Raw genomic sequence first — 14,934 nt, 5'->3', positions numbered from 1 at the left:
TCTTCGTCCGAGCCGGGGCAAGGACTGAAGAAAAGACGTCAACATTTCCGAGATAAGAGCCAGTTTTTTGCCTTCGGCTGGGCTTTCTGCGCTTTTGGGGTGTGTTGTATTTACGTTCGAAATATGGGGCGGGCGGGAATATCAGCAATGGGTTTATGGGTGACGGAAGATAGCCAGTTCCATGATCTCAGACTGAGACCGGCATGTCATGTGATCGACCACCTTCCACCTTCGAATGCGACATGTAGAGCGACCAACAAGCGCTAATTTTATGGACTGTTATTTTTAGGATGATTTATATGGATATTCTTTTCGTGGCAAGGCTGGAATGACTAGCCAATGCTTTCGACTGCATAGCTAAGCGCTCGGTTCGTACATCATGGACACGTAGCCTTCCACGGCCCACATCAAACTAGGCCAAATCGGGGTTAGGCAGCAGGGTGTATTTCGGTTCGGGATTGACGCGCGCGTAAACGGGCCGTGATGAACTTGCATATCCTACCCTAGTCAGCTCCACTTTGGGGTACGTACTACTAGCACAATCGCTGGTCGATCTCCAATGAACGAAATAGGTCAAACAATGGCTGGCCACATCTCTACGCCAGACTAGGTAGATGGCGAGCTAGACCCTGAAAATCCCCTAGTCTCACCATCCAATAGCAGATATGCAGTTGCCGATTGCTCAACCCAGGGTAAACTCAACGGACCCTTCTTGAACCAATTTACCGGCGAAGGGTCTCATCAACGGCCAAACTCTCTGAGCTCGGATGCACCCAGAAGCAAATGAAATGAATGGCCTCAGGGACTCCATGAAGAACCCTCGTTTCAGATTTTCAAGATATCGGAACACCAGTGACTTCACTGGGCCAGAAATAAACACCACTAGCCCCAATCCTCCTAGCATTGGCCTGCATCCCACATCACAAACCATGACGGACCGGCGCTAACTGAACTCCGGTACGTAATTGGCAGGATTAAGATCATATGAGCGACAACTGATACACTTCCCAAGGGCCTAGTCCTTAGCTAGGTGGAAGATGGCAGCATAAATAATTGCCAGACTTTCCACGTATGTTCATCGCTAGATCGTTCGAATTCATTCTTACTGTGTTTATCTATTCTTGTTCAACTAACACCTACCACAAGTTGTCCTTGGCTCCCATCAAAAGCCACCATGTCCAGAGCTTTCTCTACTGCCCGTCAAAACTTGGCGAGATGGTTAGGTTACAACAAGGAATTACTCCCCGAGAGTTGGAGGGCGGCCGTGGAGCGCTATGAGAAAGGAGGTGCAGTAAAGGTATGTGTCCCTTGAACCTGCTAGTTTTAGAGAGCGTTTACTAATAATGTTGTAGAAAGTTGGAGAAATCGAGTCCATCGAAATTCTGTAAATACATTCCTTTTCGACTGTGGTTTCCTGGCTTACAAATAATTCTCAAAGGCATCGCAATGATGGCAGTAGCCCCATTCACAAGTCTCATTTCAACCGCGCTGATAAGGCGGATATCCTCAGTGTTCGAGTGAAGCCTTTCGGCGGTCTAGCTCGCACCCATCATATTTATATAGATGGCACAGGAACCCTGAGAAAAGGCGATATTCGCGAGTATTCAACAACTTCCACACGGACGACTTGAACAAAGCGCGGAACCTGAGATCTGAGCTAGATGCGGCCTGTTGCTCATGGACAATACACTGGCGTGTTATCGGGAGAAATCGGACTGGTATGGACTGGCATAGGTGCAATAGTGGCTACTTGTTTGTGAAATCTTGTTGAACATGGGATGTCTTTATATATTTATGCAGACTGAGCCTTTTGCTAGTTTGCGATTCTCTAGTTCATGGAGGCTCCATATACAGCATCCTTTCTATCGATTCATTGCCAGCTTTCTTGTTCCCGATTTTCCCATGCTAGTAGTATCTAGTCCTCCAGTACCGTAGCCCTCAACAGGTTATGAGCCCCTCGGTTTTCCCCTTTGCTAGGTCTATCTAGATCCCATCCTTTACCTAGACGAGCTTCTCCCCGCAGTGGAGCCTCGTTGTCGGTGTTAGCGTAGCAAAGGTGGTGAGACTACAACTAGTAGGCTCAGAGAAGCAGAAAGGAGAGAGTTGTATTGGGAAGAGAGGAAGCGAGCTTCCACTACAACTATCTACTACCAGAGAGTGAGGACCTAGACCCACATGTGGGGTCTCTACCACAACAAAAGGCTATATCTCCCACTACTTTATCAAAGAGAGTATCTTGAAGGAGTACTGTCTTTTTATTATAATCAATATTACACAGTGTCTCACGTTAAAGACTGTCTTTGCCTTCATCCTTATTTTTAATCAGCGATGGGCTGATTCTGCGAGCTTTACCCTGCGACCCTGCGAGCGCAGCGGCCCCCAAACACCTGTTGCATCGATAAAACACACACCTCCAATGAACAAAAGCTGTAATGCCATGTTTCTGGTATGAATAATCCATGATTTCCATGTGTACCCTGAAGATGTTGACCGGGATATAAAGAGTCCCTTGGGATGTCGTTTATTCGTGCTAGGCGGTCTACGATGAGACGAATACTCCAAGAGCTCATGGCTCTGACGTCCCTACTGTTCGTGGACAAGAAGTGGCCGAAAATCATCGACGAAGGCAACGGTCAGGAACAGATCGAAGGCGCGAACATTGATCCTGAGGAACTACGAACATTTTATCTGTGTTCTGTTCGGGGACGCTTTTTTCGGGCGTCACGGAGAAACAACCTTGATAGAAGAGAGGGCATATTCTCTTTTGCAGTACGATGTTGATCGCGACGTGCTGTTTGTCGAGAGAATACCTGCCTCGCCCGACAAACCGAACGAAGCGGCGGATGGCGACCAGGCGCCCGAGAGGAAAAGCGGCGCATTGGACGAAAGTGTGGTATTTGACTTGGTGAATTCCTAGAGTTGGTGGAACCATCCAACATAGAGACCCCGCGCATGAACCTTCGAGAAACAGCAGACCGACAAGAAGTGACGCCCATTTCCGGGACTCCAATTGCGTATCGAAGAGGCTCTCTATCGAAGGTGCTTAGGTCAATTGTTGCTGCAGAAAATATCATTCCTGACCTTGGATTTTTACCATATCTCTGCCTTGAAAGAGAAAATGTTTGTCCGAGGCGAGAAGCGACAAATTGTAGGTCAACGGGTTGGTGTGATGGCAATAGTGGAAACGGGAGGGGGCATCACTCCGGAAACGAGGATTCTGGAGGAAGTGCGTCTGCCCTTCGACAGTATGTAGCTCCGATAAGGAAAAGAATTCTACTGGCGACGGCGTGACCAACCTGAAAACGTCTTGATAGAACGCACGGACAGGGCTATTGGGGAGATGCGGGGGTCCTCGTAGGTCCCCACCAAGCCGGGGAGTCTCCGCCGTCAGCGCGTCGCTGGGTATCTCGGCATGTCGGGGACTCGGCGGAATAGCGTCTAGAAGTCCATTGAAGCATGAGTTCGACGTAGAAGGATCGAAGCGGTGGGCTGCACAGGTACTTATATGTAGTCACTGCATGGCCTGCTTCTGTTCGCTCCGCGTAGAGGTTACAGGCATAGACTTCTGTGTTTATTGACATTGTTTCTTTTAAGTGTTCATTATGCCGCAGACATTCGATGTAGAGCATGTTCTAGCAAACATCAGCGAGCAGGACAAGATCGCTCTTTTATCAGGTAAGACAGAGGCAATGAACTTTGGGAACGTCATCCGTTAACAAAAGCAGGGATTGATTTCTGGCACACACATCCTATCCCCGAATTTAACGTCCCCTCGATTCGCGCAACCGACGGTCCCAATGGTATCCGGGGCACGAAATTCTTTGCCGGCATCCCCGCCGCATGTTTACCCTGCGGCACAGCTCTGGGCGCCACCTGGGACCGAGATCTGATATACCAAGCGGGGGAGCTGTTGGGTGACGAGTGTATTGCAAAAGGGGCGCATTGTTGGCTGGGTCCGACGATCAACATGCAGCGCGCTCCCCTCGGTGGCCGTGGGTTCGAGTCGTTCGCGGAAGATCCGCATCTCTCGGGCATTCTGGCCAAATCCATCATCCTCGGATGCGAAAGCAAAGGCGTCATTTCGACGGTGAAGCATTTCGTGGGCAACGACCAGGAACATGAACGACGGGCGGTGGACGTTCTCGTCACCCAGCGAGCCTTGCGCGAGATCTACCTACGACCCTTCCAAATTGTGGCAAGAGATGCAAAGCCTGGTGCCCTCATGACCTCGTATAATAAGATCAACGGGAAGCATGTGGTGGAAGATGAGCGCATGCTCAATCTGATCCGCGAGGAGTGGAAGTGGAATCCGCTGGTCATGAGCGACTGGTACGGAACCTACACAACCATCGACTCCATGAACGCGGGCCTTGACCTAGAAATGCCGGGGGTGTCCAGGTACCGGGGAAAGTTTATCGAGTCCGCCGTACAGGCTCGACTGATCAAGCAATCGACTGTCGATGCACGAGCGCGAAAGGTGTTAGAATTCGTGAAGCAAGCGAGTCAGGTCCAAGTATCAGAAGTGGAGCGAGGACGGGATCTCCCAGAGGATAGAGCGTTGAATCGCAAACTCTGTGCGAACAGCATCGTCCTCCTCAAGAACGAAGGCATCCTGCCCCTTCCAAGGGAGATCAAAAAGATCGCCCTAATCGGATCTCATATGAAGTGTCCTGCAATATCGGGTGGTGGCAGTGCGTCACTTGAGCCGTATTACTCTGTCTCGTTATACGACGCCTGTAGGGAAGCACTTCCCGACGCGGAGGTACTCTATCAAGTGGGCGCATACGCCCATAAGATGCTCCCCGTGATAGACCGTCTCTTGAGCAATGCTATCATTCAGTTCTACAATGAGCCGATGTGCAAGGAACGACATTTAATCAGCACTGAGCCTGTATCGACGACGGCTTTCCAGTTCATGGACTACTACGCTCCCGGTCTCAACCGAGCGCTCTTCTGGGCCACACTGATTGGAGACTTCACGCCCGACACGTCCGGGATTTGGGACTTCGGCCTGAGTGTTTTTGGTACCGCAAATCTCTACATAGACGACGAGCTCGTGATCGATAACACCACGAGCCAGACGCGCGGGACGGCATTCTTTGGCAAAGGCACCGTTGAGGTGCTGGGATCGAAGGAATTAGTTGCTGGGACTATATACAAGGTTCGGATTGAGTTCGGCTCTGCCAATACCACCACGATGAAAACGGTGGGGATGGTGAATTTCGGTGGTGGCGCCGCAAGTCTGGGGGCCTGTCTAAGGATGAACCGGGAGGAGATGATCGAGAATGCCGTGGAAGCCGCCACAGAGGCCGACTACACCATTCTTTGCACCGGGCTCAACAAGGACTGGGAATCCGAAGGGTTTGACCGCATGCATATGGATCTGCCACCGGGAGTTGACGAGTTGATCTCGAAGGTGTTGAAGGCCGCCGCAGACAAGACCGTCATCGTCAATCAGTCCGGTACACCAGTTACCATGCCGTGGGCCGATCAGGCCCGGTGCATTGTGCAGGGCTGGTACGGAGGTAACGAGACGGGTCATGGAATTGCCGATGTCCTATTCGGAGAGGTCAATCCATGCGCAAAGCTGCCCTTGTCCTGGCCGGTGGATGTGAAACACAACCCGGCCTACCTGAACTACGCCAGTGTGGGTGGGCGAGTGCTGTACGGGGAGGACATCTATGGGGGCTATCGATTTTACGAGAAGACTGGACGAGAGGTGCTCTTTCCATTTGGGTGAGTTGGTACCTTCGTCTCTTAGACTCATTTAACCGTGTCTTATCTAACCGAATTCTAGTCATGGCCTGTCATACACGACCTTCAATGTCTCACCGAACGTTACCGTCGCCCCGGAGATCTTCAACATGGATGTTCCTACGGTCGCTACTGTCCAAATCAAAAACACGGGCAAACTGGCGGGCGCCCAGATTCTCCAACTGTACATTTCTGCTCCCGAATCCTCAACGCCGCGCCCAAGCAAGGAACTACACGGTTTCGAAAAAGTATTCGTGCAGCCTGGGGAAGAAAAAACGGTTAACATCCAGCTGGACCGATATGCGACCAGCTTCTGGGACGAGATCGAGGACATGTGGAAGAGTGAGCAGGGGACGTACGAAGTGTTGATTGGGACCTCTAGCCAGGAGGTGGTAGCCCGGGGGAAATTCCAAGTGGATCGCACCTCGTATTGGCGGGGACTCTAAGAATTCCTCCGGCCTTGTTTGGATAGTTTGGGTGAATTTCCCGGCTAAATGAGGCCATCTTGCCTTGATTGGAGGGATGATTCAGCCATTGTTCGCCTAGCCCATCACCAATCACCCGACATCGTTTTTCTCTTGGCCGTTTAAGAATATGTTTCTCTGAGTACCCCGTGTCCGATTGCAGAAGCCCCACCAGGAAGAATGGACGCTTCGTCGACTGCGCGACCTCGCAGGAATACTCGGGTGCTCACCGCATGCGATGCCTGTCGTCTCAGCAAGACTCGATGCGATTCGGCACGGCCAGTGTGTGCCAAATGTGTCCAGCGGGGTGTATCTTGCGAGTATCCGGAGACGGATGCCATCTCAGTGTCGGTTCCCATAGAGCTTTTTCCATTAGCTGAGACATCTAATGACGACCAATTTTATCTAAAGTCTAGATACATGGGGCGCAAAAATCCTAGACGCAGTAGAACGTCAAGAGCGACTTCTGTCGGAGAGCCTCTGTTTGAACCGGGGGGCTCCTCTTTTTTCGCAACAGGCGTCGCCATCTCCAGTGGACGAAGTAGATCCCGAGTCAATCTCGCGCAATGATGCGCTCAAGACGCCTATTACTGGCTCAGACATGATCCTCAGCTGGCCTATCTTTCCAAAAGAGAAGTCTGTGTCGACTTTTCCAATGGCAGCGTATTCCGAGAAGCCAGATCGCTTTCAGACGGGTATGGTCTTCTCGACGCATCATATCCCAGGATGCAATACTAATGGGCGGTTACAGCTCTACACAGCTTAGATCCACAAAGACTCCTCGAACTGCGCGAGATTTTCATGACCAAGATCTGGACCAAGAACCCGATCGTTGATCCGGACCAGCTGGACTTTTATATCGCTCGAGTGCTGGAAAATGGCGTCGACTGGTCCGCCTCATCATGTTTGGTGCTACTTATATTTGCGCTTGCGGCCATCTGGGGGAATTATCCGGACGACGAAACGCGCGAGGTCTCGTACAATGAACCATCATTCAGTCCACCGGTCACTTATCTGACGATATCGGTTCCGGAGCACCGAATGAAGGAATCATTGACCTTCCTATCCATGGCGCGTAAGCGCATTTCCACTGCGTATCTCGACGATACCTTACTGGGAGTGCAATGTCTCTGTTTATTTGGGTGAGCTCCTTCCTCTCAGCCTCTTCGAAAAACCAATGTCTAACCCTCGCGTAGAATTTGGTATCAGTATAACATCGAGCCGATTCCAGGGTGGAAAATGTTCCGGACAGCATCCATGCTGTGGCAAACGTATCGTTTGAAGCACCGCGAGGGAAAAACGGTTAGAAGTGCGCAGGAAGAGAGTGAGTGATTTAATCTCTCTATTACGGATATGTCTAACTCATCCAGGTCTGGAGCAGCGACTGTACTGGACATGCTTAAAATCTGAATGGTATAGCATACACCACACGCCTCAAATCCTGACACAATTGGCTGACATACAATAGTGAGGTTCGATATGAACTGACGGATCTCCCACCCTGTGATCTCAGCCTCTCGGATTTTCCATATTCTCTCCCCAGCTTCCCAACGAGACAACCATCTAACGACAGCGCTGGGTGGGTGTTTTCCAATCCCTCGTCCACAGACCTCGAAGCAGCATCTTCCTACTATTATCTGGCCGAGATCTTCTTGCGCAGGCTTCTCAACCGAGCCCGTAATGCGGTCCGTGTGCTCTCCCCGGATATCGACCCGCCGACCATCAATACTCTAGCAGAAACTCTGACGCAGCTGGAAGGCCAACTCCAGCAGTGGGTAGACTGTCTCCCACATACACTCCGGTTCAACATGCCTCTGGAATCCGCCCCCGGACCGAAGGAGGGTGAGCTCATGAAGCTAAGCCGTGAGCGATACGTGGAGGTCCGCGAACTGCTCTGTCGCGCGTACTTATACCTGTGCATCCATGTACCACTTGACGCAGGGATGGCGGCGCTGTATGGGGTCAAAGCGAGCGAGGCGCTACTTTTGGCAGTGTATCGCATCCAGACTGAGGTGCCATTCTTCCGGCATCCGGGATCATGGGGAGCTTGTCGAGTCCGGTTCAACCATGCGCTTTGCCTGATTGCGGGATTTCGCGCAAAGTTGACGCAGCGCCCCTCCGCTGAATATGTGACCATTCCTCCTGACTGGGCGGACTGTGTGCGGGTGGTGATTGAGCGGTTGAAGATCTGGGGCCAGGAGGGCGGCGGGATCAAGGAGTTGAGTGTGCTCCTGGAGTGGTTGATGCATGGCAATTTGGAATTGTCGAACTAAACACAAGAGGTTCACTTTTCTTTTTTTATCGGATCGAAGGACCTATGTACATACCAGTGCTGAACCAGTTGAACGAGTTGATTAAACAATTATCCTAGAGATCGCTGTTGAGGGGTCTCATAGCCTGTGAGGCGAGTATTCCGAGATGACCCAATTGATATTACGCGTATGGAGGATGGCAGCCCTTTGGTAGTCGCTGAATCAGCAAGTTTTTGATGGGAAGACATCGTTTGTCTCAGCCAGATTACGCCGTACAGGACAGCTGCTACAGCTCCGTCTCTCTTCCAGCATCTATCCGCAACGCATCTCCACGCGAACTAACGGCGACCGTCGTCTTACTCTTGGCACGAGGCTCTCGGGGAGACTCCGCGAAGTCCCTGCAGCCTTCTTTAGGCTAAGATGAAGTGCCAAGACTCTCGTGAGATTGGCGTCGAGCTCCCACATCCATAAGCTCGCTTACCCCGCCTCCACCTACCCCGTGGGGTGATGAAACTATATTTCCACCAGCGGGGATTGTACCCGGATTGTCTTCATTGATACAATAGAATCAGGTCATCCAGCCGTCTGTGCACAACTTGATGGGTCAGACGGATCATGGCTGTTTGGGACTGGGCCAAGGTGCCGGGCCAGAGGTGTCACGCTGGCTAAAAAGCGTAGAACGGGCAGGATATATAATCATTACTCAGTCCCGGCGAGTCTTTATGGGTCCACAGATCAGCACCGTTGTGAGCATCCGAACATCAACCAGCCTTCAACATGGTCATAGTGGGAAAACAGCGCGAGGAGAATCTTGCCGAGCCTGTGCTGGCTAATTTGCTGGCCGATGACCGTACACCTTGGTATAAGAAGCCGAATCTGAGACGGCTTTATTTCATATTGTTTCCGGCATGTATGGGTATCGAGATCACGTCGGGATTCGACTCGCAGATTATCAACACGGTCCAGATTGTGTATACTTGGAACAAGTGTATGTCTTCCTGATTCAAGATGGGCTCTGCAGGAGACTAACGGTGCGATACAGATTTTGGTCATGCAACCGGGGAAATCAAGGACGGACTCCCCGTGTACGCAATTGAAGAGAACATCAAGGGCCTTCTAGGTGCTGCATATTCCCTAGGAGCTATTCTCTCCCTGCCTTTTGTCCCATACGTCAACCAGCTAGTCGGACGACGATGGACGATCATGTTCGGTTCAGGCGTGAGCTTGGTCGGGGCCCTTATCCAGGGCTTCTCCAATGGAGGTATCTTCCCTCTCCTTATCCTTTTCGTGACATCTCTGATGGTTCCCAGTGGGCATGTACATAGTCGCGCGTATCATTCTAGGATTCGGAATTCCCTTCTGCATTGTCGCAGGGTCATCTTTGCTGGGAGAGCTGGGATACCCTAAGGAACGACCGATTCTCACCTCGCTGTTCAACTCCTCCTACTTCATCGGCCAGATCATCGCGGCAGCCGTGGGCCTGGGAACGGTGACCATAGCGTCCGACTGGGCATGGCGCATCCCATCTTTGCTCCAGATTGCGCCCGCCATGGTCCAGATCGCGACGGTGATGTAGGACGCTCCCCGCCGGTATCCTGACTGGCCGCACTGACACACGCCTAGGTTCCTCCCTGAAAGTCCCCGATACCTAGTCAGCAAAGACCGCTACGATGACGCCTTTGATATCCTCACCAAGTACCACGCGGAGGGTGACCGCAGCTCTACCATTGTCAAGGCCGAACTGGCGCAGATCGAGCGCACCATCAAGCTGGAGCTCGAAGAGTCAAAGCAATCCTGGTGGGACATGTTCCGGACAGCGGGTATGCGTCGTCGACTGTTCATCTCCGCTTTTCTCGGCCTGTTCACGCAGTGGTCCGGCAACACGCTCATTTCGTAAGCATCCACCTGTGGCATCTGCCCTATATGTGTCTATCGCCTTCGCTGATCCATGTAATAGGTACTATCTCAGCGACCTCCTGAACATGGTCGGAATCACCGACGGCGTGATCAAGTCCAAGATCAACATCGGCATCGCCTGCTGGGGTCTGATCTGTGGTACTGCGCTGGCGCTGACAGCGCCGCGCTTCAAGCGTCGGCCGATGTACCTGACTTGCGCAAGCGCCCTGCTGTGTGTGTACATCGCATGGACCATCTCCATGGAGCGTTTCCTGGCCACAAAGGCTCAATCTGCAGCAATTGCGACCATCTTCTTCATTTTTGCCTATTCGCCTGCCTATAACCTCGGCTATAACGCCCTAACCTACAGTGCGTGTCCCTTCCGTTTCATCGCATGTGTATGTACTAATATGAACAAGCGTATCTCGTCGAGCTGTTCCCTTACATGGGCCGCTCACGCGGTCTCTCCTGGTTCCAGTTCTATGGCCGCGGCGCAAACTTCTTTGCCACCTACGTGAATCCTATCGGCCTGGCGCGCATCGCCTGGAAGTGGCTACTGGTGTACTGCTGCTGGCTGCTATTTGAACTGGTGTTTATCTACTTCTTCTTCCCTGAAACTGCCGGCCGCACTCTTGAGGAACTTTCTTTCTGTAAGTGGTCTTCCTACTCCTACTGCAAGCGACAGAGCTAACGTAAGCAGTGTTTGAGGACAAAGAGAAGGCCAATGAGGTTGCTGCAGCCGTTCACAAACAGCTCGACGAAGACGACGAGAAGAAAACGGTCACGGCACATGTGGAGGTCCAAGACACCAAGAATGCTGTTTAATGGTGTCATGATGGCTGTTATATAAGGATGATAGGATGAACGTATGGAACAAAGTTATCTGCTAGGTATGTAGTCTATGTTGATTTTACGTCTTTTTCCAGGTTTCTTGAGCCGTCTTTTTCAGTAGGCTTCTTAAGTAGTCTTTTGAGGTCTCTAGTTTTATAGAATCTTCTCCCTTTCTCAGTTAAGTAGGTAGAAGGAAAGGGCGAAAAGGTCTTCCTTCATTTGTGGAAGGCTAATTGTCTAAATATAACCTTTGATATCTCGGTTTCTACGGTGTCAGTTATTACACAATTAATTTCTATCAATTTCTATAGCCAATAAAATATGCATATACAAGTTATATGAAACGCTCTCCTAGCAAAATACAATATGGCGCAGTGGTTAAATTTAAAGCAATGATGGGCTACTGTCCTCTCAGAAAGGCCGCTATCACTGTTTCCCAAATTTTCAGCACACTCCTTGCCAGTGCGACCATTGGCATCTGTAATTCTCGGGTCCGCCCCTTTACTGATCAAATATCGGCTGCTCTAGCTCTACCACAAGCATATTGTGCCTCTTTCTCCCTAGATACCACTTCGTGTCCTTCGAGATCCAATCAACCCACCTGAAATATCACATCTTGGAGATTGGTAGGTCCTCAACATCAAACTCTGTCGAACACAGCAAGAACGTATCACGAAGTGCCTAAGTAGTCATTACACCATTCCACGAACTCAATCGAAATGAAAGGGAGAAGGGCATCCAATGCACTCACCGACAACCGATACCTCTCATTGATAGCCTGATAATCCTCGCCAGCGAGCATATCACAAAAATGTCGAATGGAAGGATAATGCACGATAGAAATCTCATTCCACCAATCCTGCTGCGACCGATTCCGCGATCCCCGCGAATCCCTCTTCTCCGGCGCTGGTGGCACCACATTGCCCACCAACTTGGCACTACCGCCGCGTTTCCCTGCGACAGGAATGAAGGCCTGCCCGTACTGGTAGTAGTTCTTCTTCCCATCAGGATGGTGGAAATGAAGTAAATTTAGCATGGTTACGGGTCCCTTATGGGTCTTCCAAAGTTCGTCCATGAATCTCAGTAGCTGGGGCGAGACTTCCAGGTTCTGCGATGCCTCTTTGCTGCCCCCGCGGACGACCTTGTCCAGAGAACCCGTGAGGGGTATGGATGAGGCATCGTTCTTGAGTCGGGAATCTCTGGCCTGGTAGTCGGAGAGGAGCTTCGAGGGGACTCCGGTGGTTATTATGTATTCGTTCGTGATTAACCCGCGCAAGGCGCTTGGGATTGGGTCTTGTGCGTTTGGCTGGGTGATTTGGAGGAGCACTAGCAAGTCCCATGGATTTGAGGCGAGAGGGTCGTTGTCTAATATATTTGGATGGATTACGACATGGCGTGGACGCGAGGCGACGATGACTCGAGTGCTGGGCGATTGCCTGAGTTGCTGGAGGAATGATTGCGCATCTGTGGACTTGGCAAGGGTAAGGAGGTGGAGGGTAGCGACAGGCATGGTGCAAAAATGTCGTCGCTATGTGAATTTGGGGGTGAGGGGGAAATAGAATACTGAATAAGACTCGGCAAAAGGAATCGTTGATATTGATCACAAATAAGGTGCGGGGAAAGCAGTTGATCGGCATTGCCGAGGCCGAGGTACATTGGTCCGATCGGTTGCGACACATCAGACTTCGGTTGATCGCCTATTTATTTTCTAGGGACTCAAGAGTCTACATATACAAAATAAAGTCAAGTTGATTTTCAACCCACTGGTTCTTCACATAGAGGGTGCAACACATCATTTCGGATGCAGCGGCTTTCTTCCTGATTTATATAGCTTCCTAGTGTAGGCCGCCGGTAGAGTGCTATTCGTTTTTTTCGTAGGTGACCTTTGGTAGATATTTCCTACTTCTACTCCTACTAAGCATGTTGGTGGTACAATTAGGCAGTGCCCAGGTATATTTGTTTTCCCCGTACTATCTAAGATACACTTAGGCATAGAATATACGGTAGAACTATAATACAACTCTCTTCTAAATGCTATAAATAATAAGAAAATGGATATATTATAAAGGCCATTGAGGGTGAGGCCGGTAGAATGATTTCTCTTACGGGTAAATGATCACCACGGCTATGCTAAACTAATATAACGAATACAGGGGGTATCTTGATAAGCATGACATTGACTCAAATCATAGCACAGAAAGCTCTCAAGCGGGCTTGACCTGATGGTCGAACGAAATCCAAGAGGGGTCTGATCTTACAGGGGATATTTGGACCCCCTGATCACCTTGATCGGACTTTGCTGGATCGCCGATAAAAACGGCAGTATTGTTGAAGTGCTTCCCACTGCATCCTGTGTCGATGTGAAGGTCATCATGTAGTTGTTCGACTTCTTCAATAGCCGATGGATTTGTGCGGATCACAAGAAGCAGACTGTTGAGTACCGTGAACTCTAGCATCAACTTGATACTGTAGACGACTGGCTTGAGGGTAGTCTGCACGTCAAAATGATTGGTATACTCTGTCGCCAGGAGGGCTGCATCCAACAGAACCGCGAGAGTGTTGACGACAAGTAGATTGATAACGACTTTCTGACCCCGACGGCCCTTCATCGCTAAAACGGGTCTCAGGCTAGTCATGGTTTCCCAGATGTATAAACCACTGATAATCGTCTCCTGGGCGGCGAATCCAGCCAGTTGAACACGCTCGTATATATTAAACGGGCGGATAAAGCTTTTGACGTCGAGATTGATCCCAAGGAAGAGGATAGTGGTGGGAACATGCAAGACGCAGAAGTTGAAGATAATCATGCCTAGCACCCAGCGGGAGTAGGAATCATAGTTCGTGACCAGATGCAGCCGTGAGTACAGCACCACAGACTGTCCAGTAACCATGGAATACCAGCTGATGCAGATCAAAACACACATCGGGAAATTGGGAGCGAGAGCGAAGTAGCGAAGGAATGTCGAAAGAGCGTGAACAAGAATTCCCAAGGTGGCGATCACCATGCTCCAGAAATAAAGGCCACGACGGCGCTTGAAGGTATTGATAATGGAAACGAGGATTTGGAGGACGTTCCAACACGCCAGGGCGAAGAGACCTGCAATCACCATTGCAATCGGCCGAGACACCTCGACAGGACCCGATTCACCTGCCATATTTGTGAATGGTGAAGATCGAGCCAGCGATGAGTTTAGGAGGAAGATGCTCGAGTTGATGAGCTGCGCTGCGGGCCGAAGCCGTTCATAGGAAAGTGGACATGGTGGGGAGTTGAAGTTGGAGTGAATCTGAACTGAATCTTGAAGACAATGGATCTCGGGAGGCAGGGGCAGACTTGAGAAAGGAGTGAATTTTGAACGGTCGATCGCTGTGGAGGTGGGCTTGAGGCTAAACCCCGATGGGGTAATTAGTATACGTCCACGGGTAATTAGAGTTGAGCCATTGACTCCACTCGGGCAGCCATCATTGGACCATCACAATGCTGATATCATGACAAACCTTGTCTCATCCTTCACCTTCCGCATTTGGCTTCGCCTCATGTAGACTTGTTTTTAGTCCATGCTCTTAATTGAAGCTAGCGTGGTGATGGTGCCAGATCTTCAACAGGAGAACCCCAAAATCAACACGAATAGCCATTCCAAGGGTCCAAAATACGAGAACGAGACCTAGAATACCTCTATCCTTACCACATCAGAACCACTGCTAAGCCCCGACGCCAATGAAAACCGAGCTAACAGCTC

At 50.6% G+C, this 14,934-nt stretch overlaps 6 protein-coding genes across 6 annotated transcripts; 4 read left to right on the top strand and 2 right to left on the bottom strand.

Annotated features, from left to right (window-relative positions):
• Positions 1-1,174: 1,174 nt before the first annotated feature.
• Positions 1,175-1,631, top strand: N7525_011378 (uncharacterized protein; the record flags this gene model as incomplete). The annotated part of the gene is made up of 3 exons (XM_061215470.1): positions 1,175-1,297; positions 1,353-1,384; positions 1,439-1,631. 3 exons carry the CDS (start codon positions 1,175-1,177, stop codon positions 1,629-1,631), a joined length of 348 nt encoding a protein of 115 aa, XP_061067982.1.
• Positions 1,632-2,568: 937 nt separating this feature from the next.
• On the top strand, positions 2,569-2,917 carry N7525_011377 (uncharacterized protein; the record flags this gene model as incomplete). Its single annotated transcript, XM_061215469.1, has 2 exons — positions 2,569-2,697; positions 2,771-2,917. The coding sequence occupies 2 exons, from the start codon at positions 2,569-2,571 to the stop codon at positions 2,915-2,917; spliced, it is 276 nt and encodes a 91-aa protein (XP_061067981.1).
• Positions 2,918-3,602: 685 nt separating this feature from the next.
• N7525_011376 (uncharacterized protein) lies at positions 3,603-8,491 on the top strand (the record flags this gene model as incomplete). Its single annotated transcript, XM_061215468.1, has 9 exons — positions 3,603-3,675; positions 3,726-5,736; positions 5,798-6,146; positions 6,382-6,565; positions 6,635-6,913; positions 6,970-7,360; positions 7,415-7,542; positions 7,589-7,631; positions 7,687-8,491. 9 exons carry the CDS (start codon positions 3,603-3,605, stop codon positions 8,489-8,491), a joined length of 4,263 nt encoding a protein of 1,420 aa, XP_061067980.1.
• A 756-nt stretch (positions 8,492-9,247) lies between these two features.
• N7525_011375 (uncharacterized protein) lies at positions 9,248-11,191 on the top strand (the record flags this gene model as incomplete). The annotated part of the gene is made up of 7 exons (XM_061215467.1): positions 9,248-9,458; positions 9,513-9,731; positions 9,781-10,042; positions 10,094-10,363; positions 10,428-10,735; positions 10,786-11,016; positions 11,067-11,191. 7 exons carry the CDS (start codon positions 9,248-9,250, stop codon positions 11,189-11,191), a joined length of 1,626 nt encoding a protein of 541 aa, XP_061067979.1.
• A 615-nt stretch (positions 11,192-11,806) lies between these two features.
• Positions 11,807-12,707, bottom strand: N7525_011374 (uncharacterized protein; the record flags this gene model as incomplete). Its single annotated transcript, XM_061215466.1, has 2 exons — positions 11,807-11,878; positions 11,949-12,707. The coding sequence occupies 2 exons, from the start codon at positions 12,705-12,707 to the stop codon at positions 11,807-11,809; spliced, it is 831 nt and encodes a 276-aa protein (XP_061067978.1).
• Positions 12,708-13,401: 694 nt separating this feature from the next.
• On the bottom strand, positions 13,402-14,352 carry N7525_011373 (uncharacterized protein; the record flags this gene model as incomplete). The annotated part of the gene is made up of 1 exon (XM_002560635.1): positions 13,402-14,352. The coding sequence occupies one exon, from the start codon at positions 14,350-14,352 to the stop codon at positions 13,402-13,404; it is 951 nt and encodes a 316-aa protein (XP_002560681.1).
• Between the last annotated feature and the right edge of the window lie 582 nt (positions 14,353-14,934).

The sequence above is a fragment of the Penicillium rubens genome, assembly GCF_028828025.1.
Source record: "Penicillium rubens strain IBT 27055 chromosome Unknown utg000004l_segment0_segment0, whole genome shotgun sequence".
In the NCBI taxonomy this organism is placed as follows: domain Eukaryota; kingdom Fungi; phylum Ascomycota; class Eurotiomycetes; order Eurotiales; family Aspergillaceae; genus Penicillium; species Penicillium rubens.
This window is presented reverse-complemented; position numbering and strand designations above follow the sequence as displayed.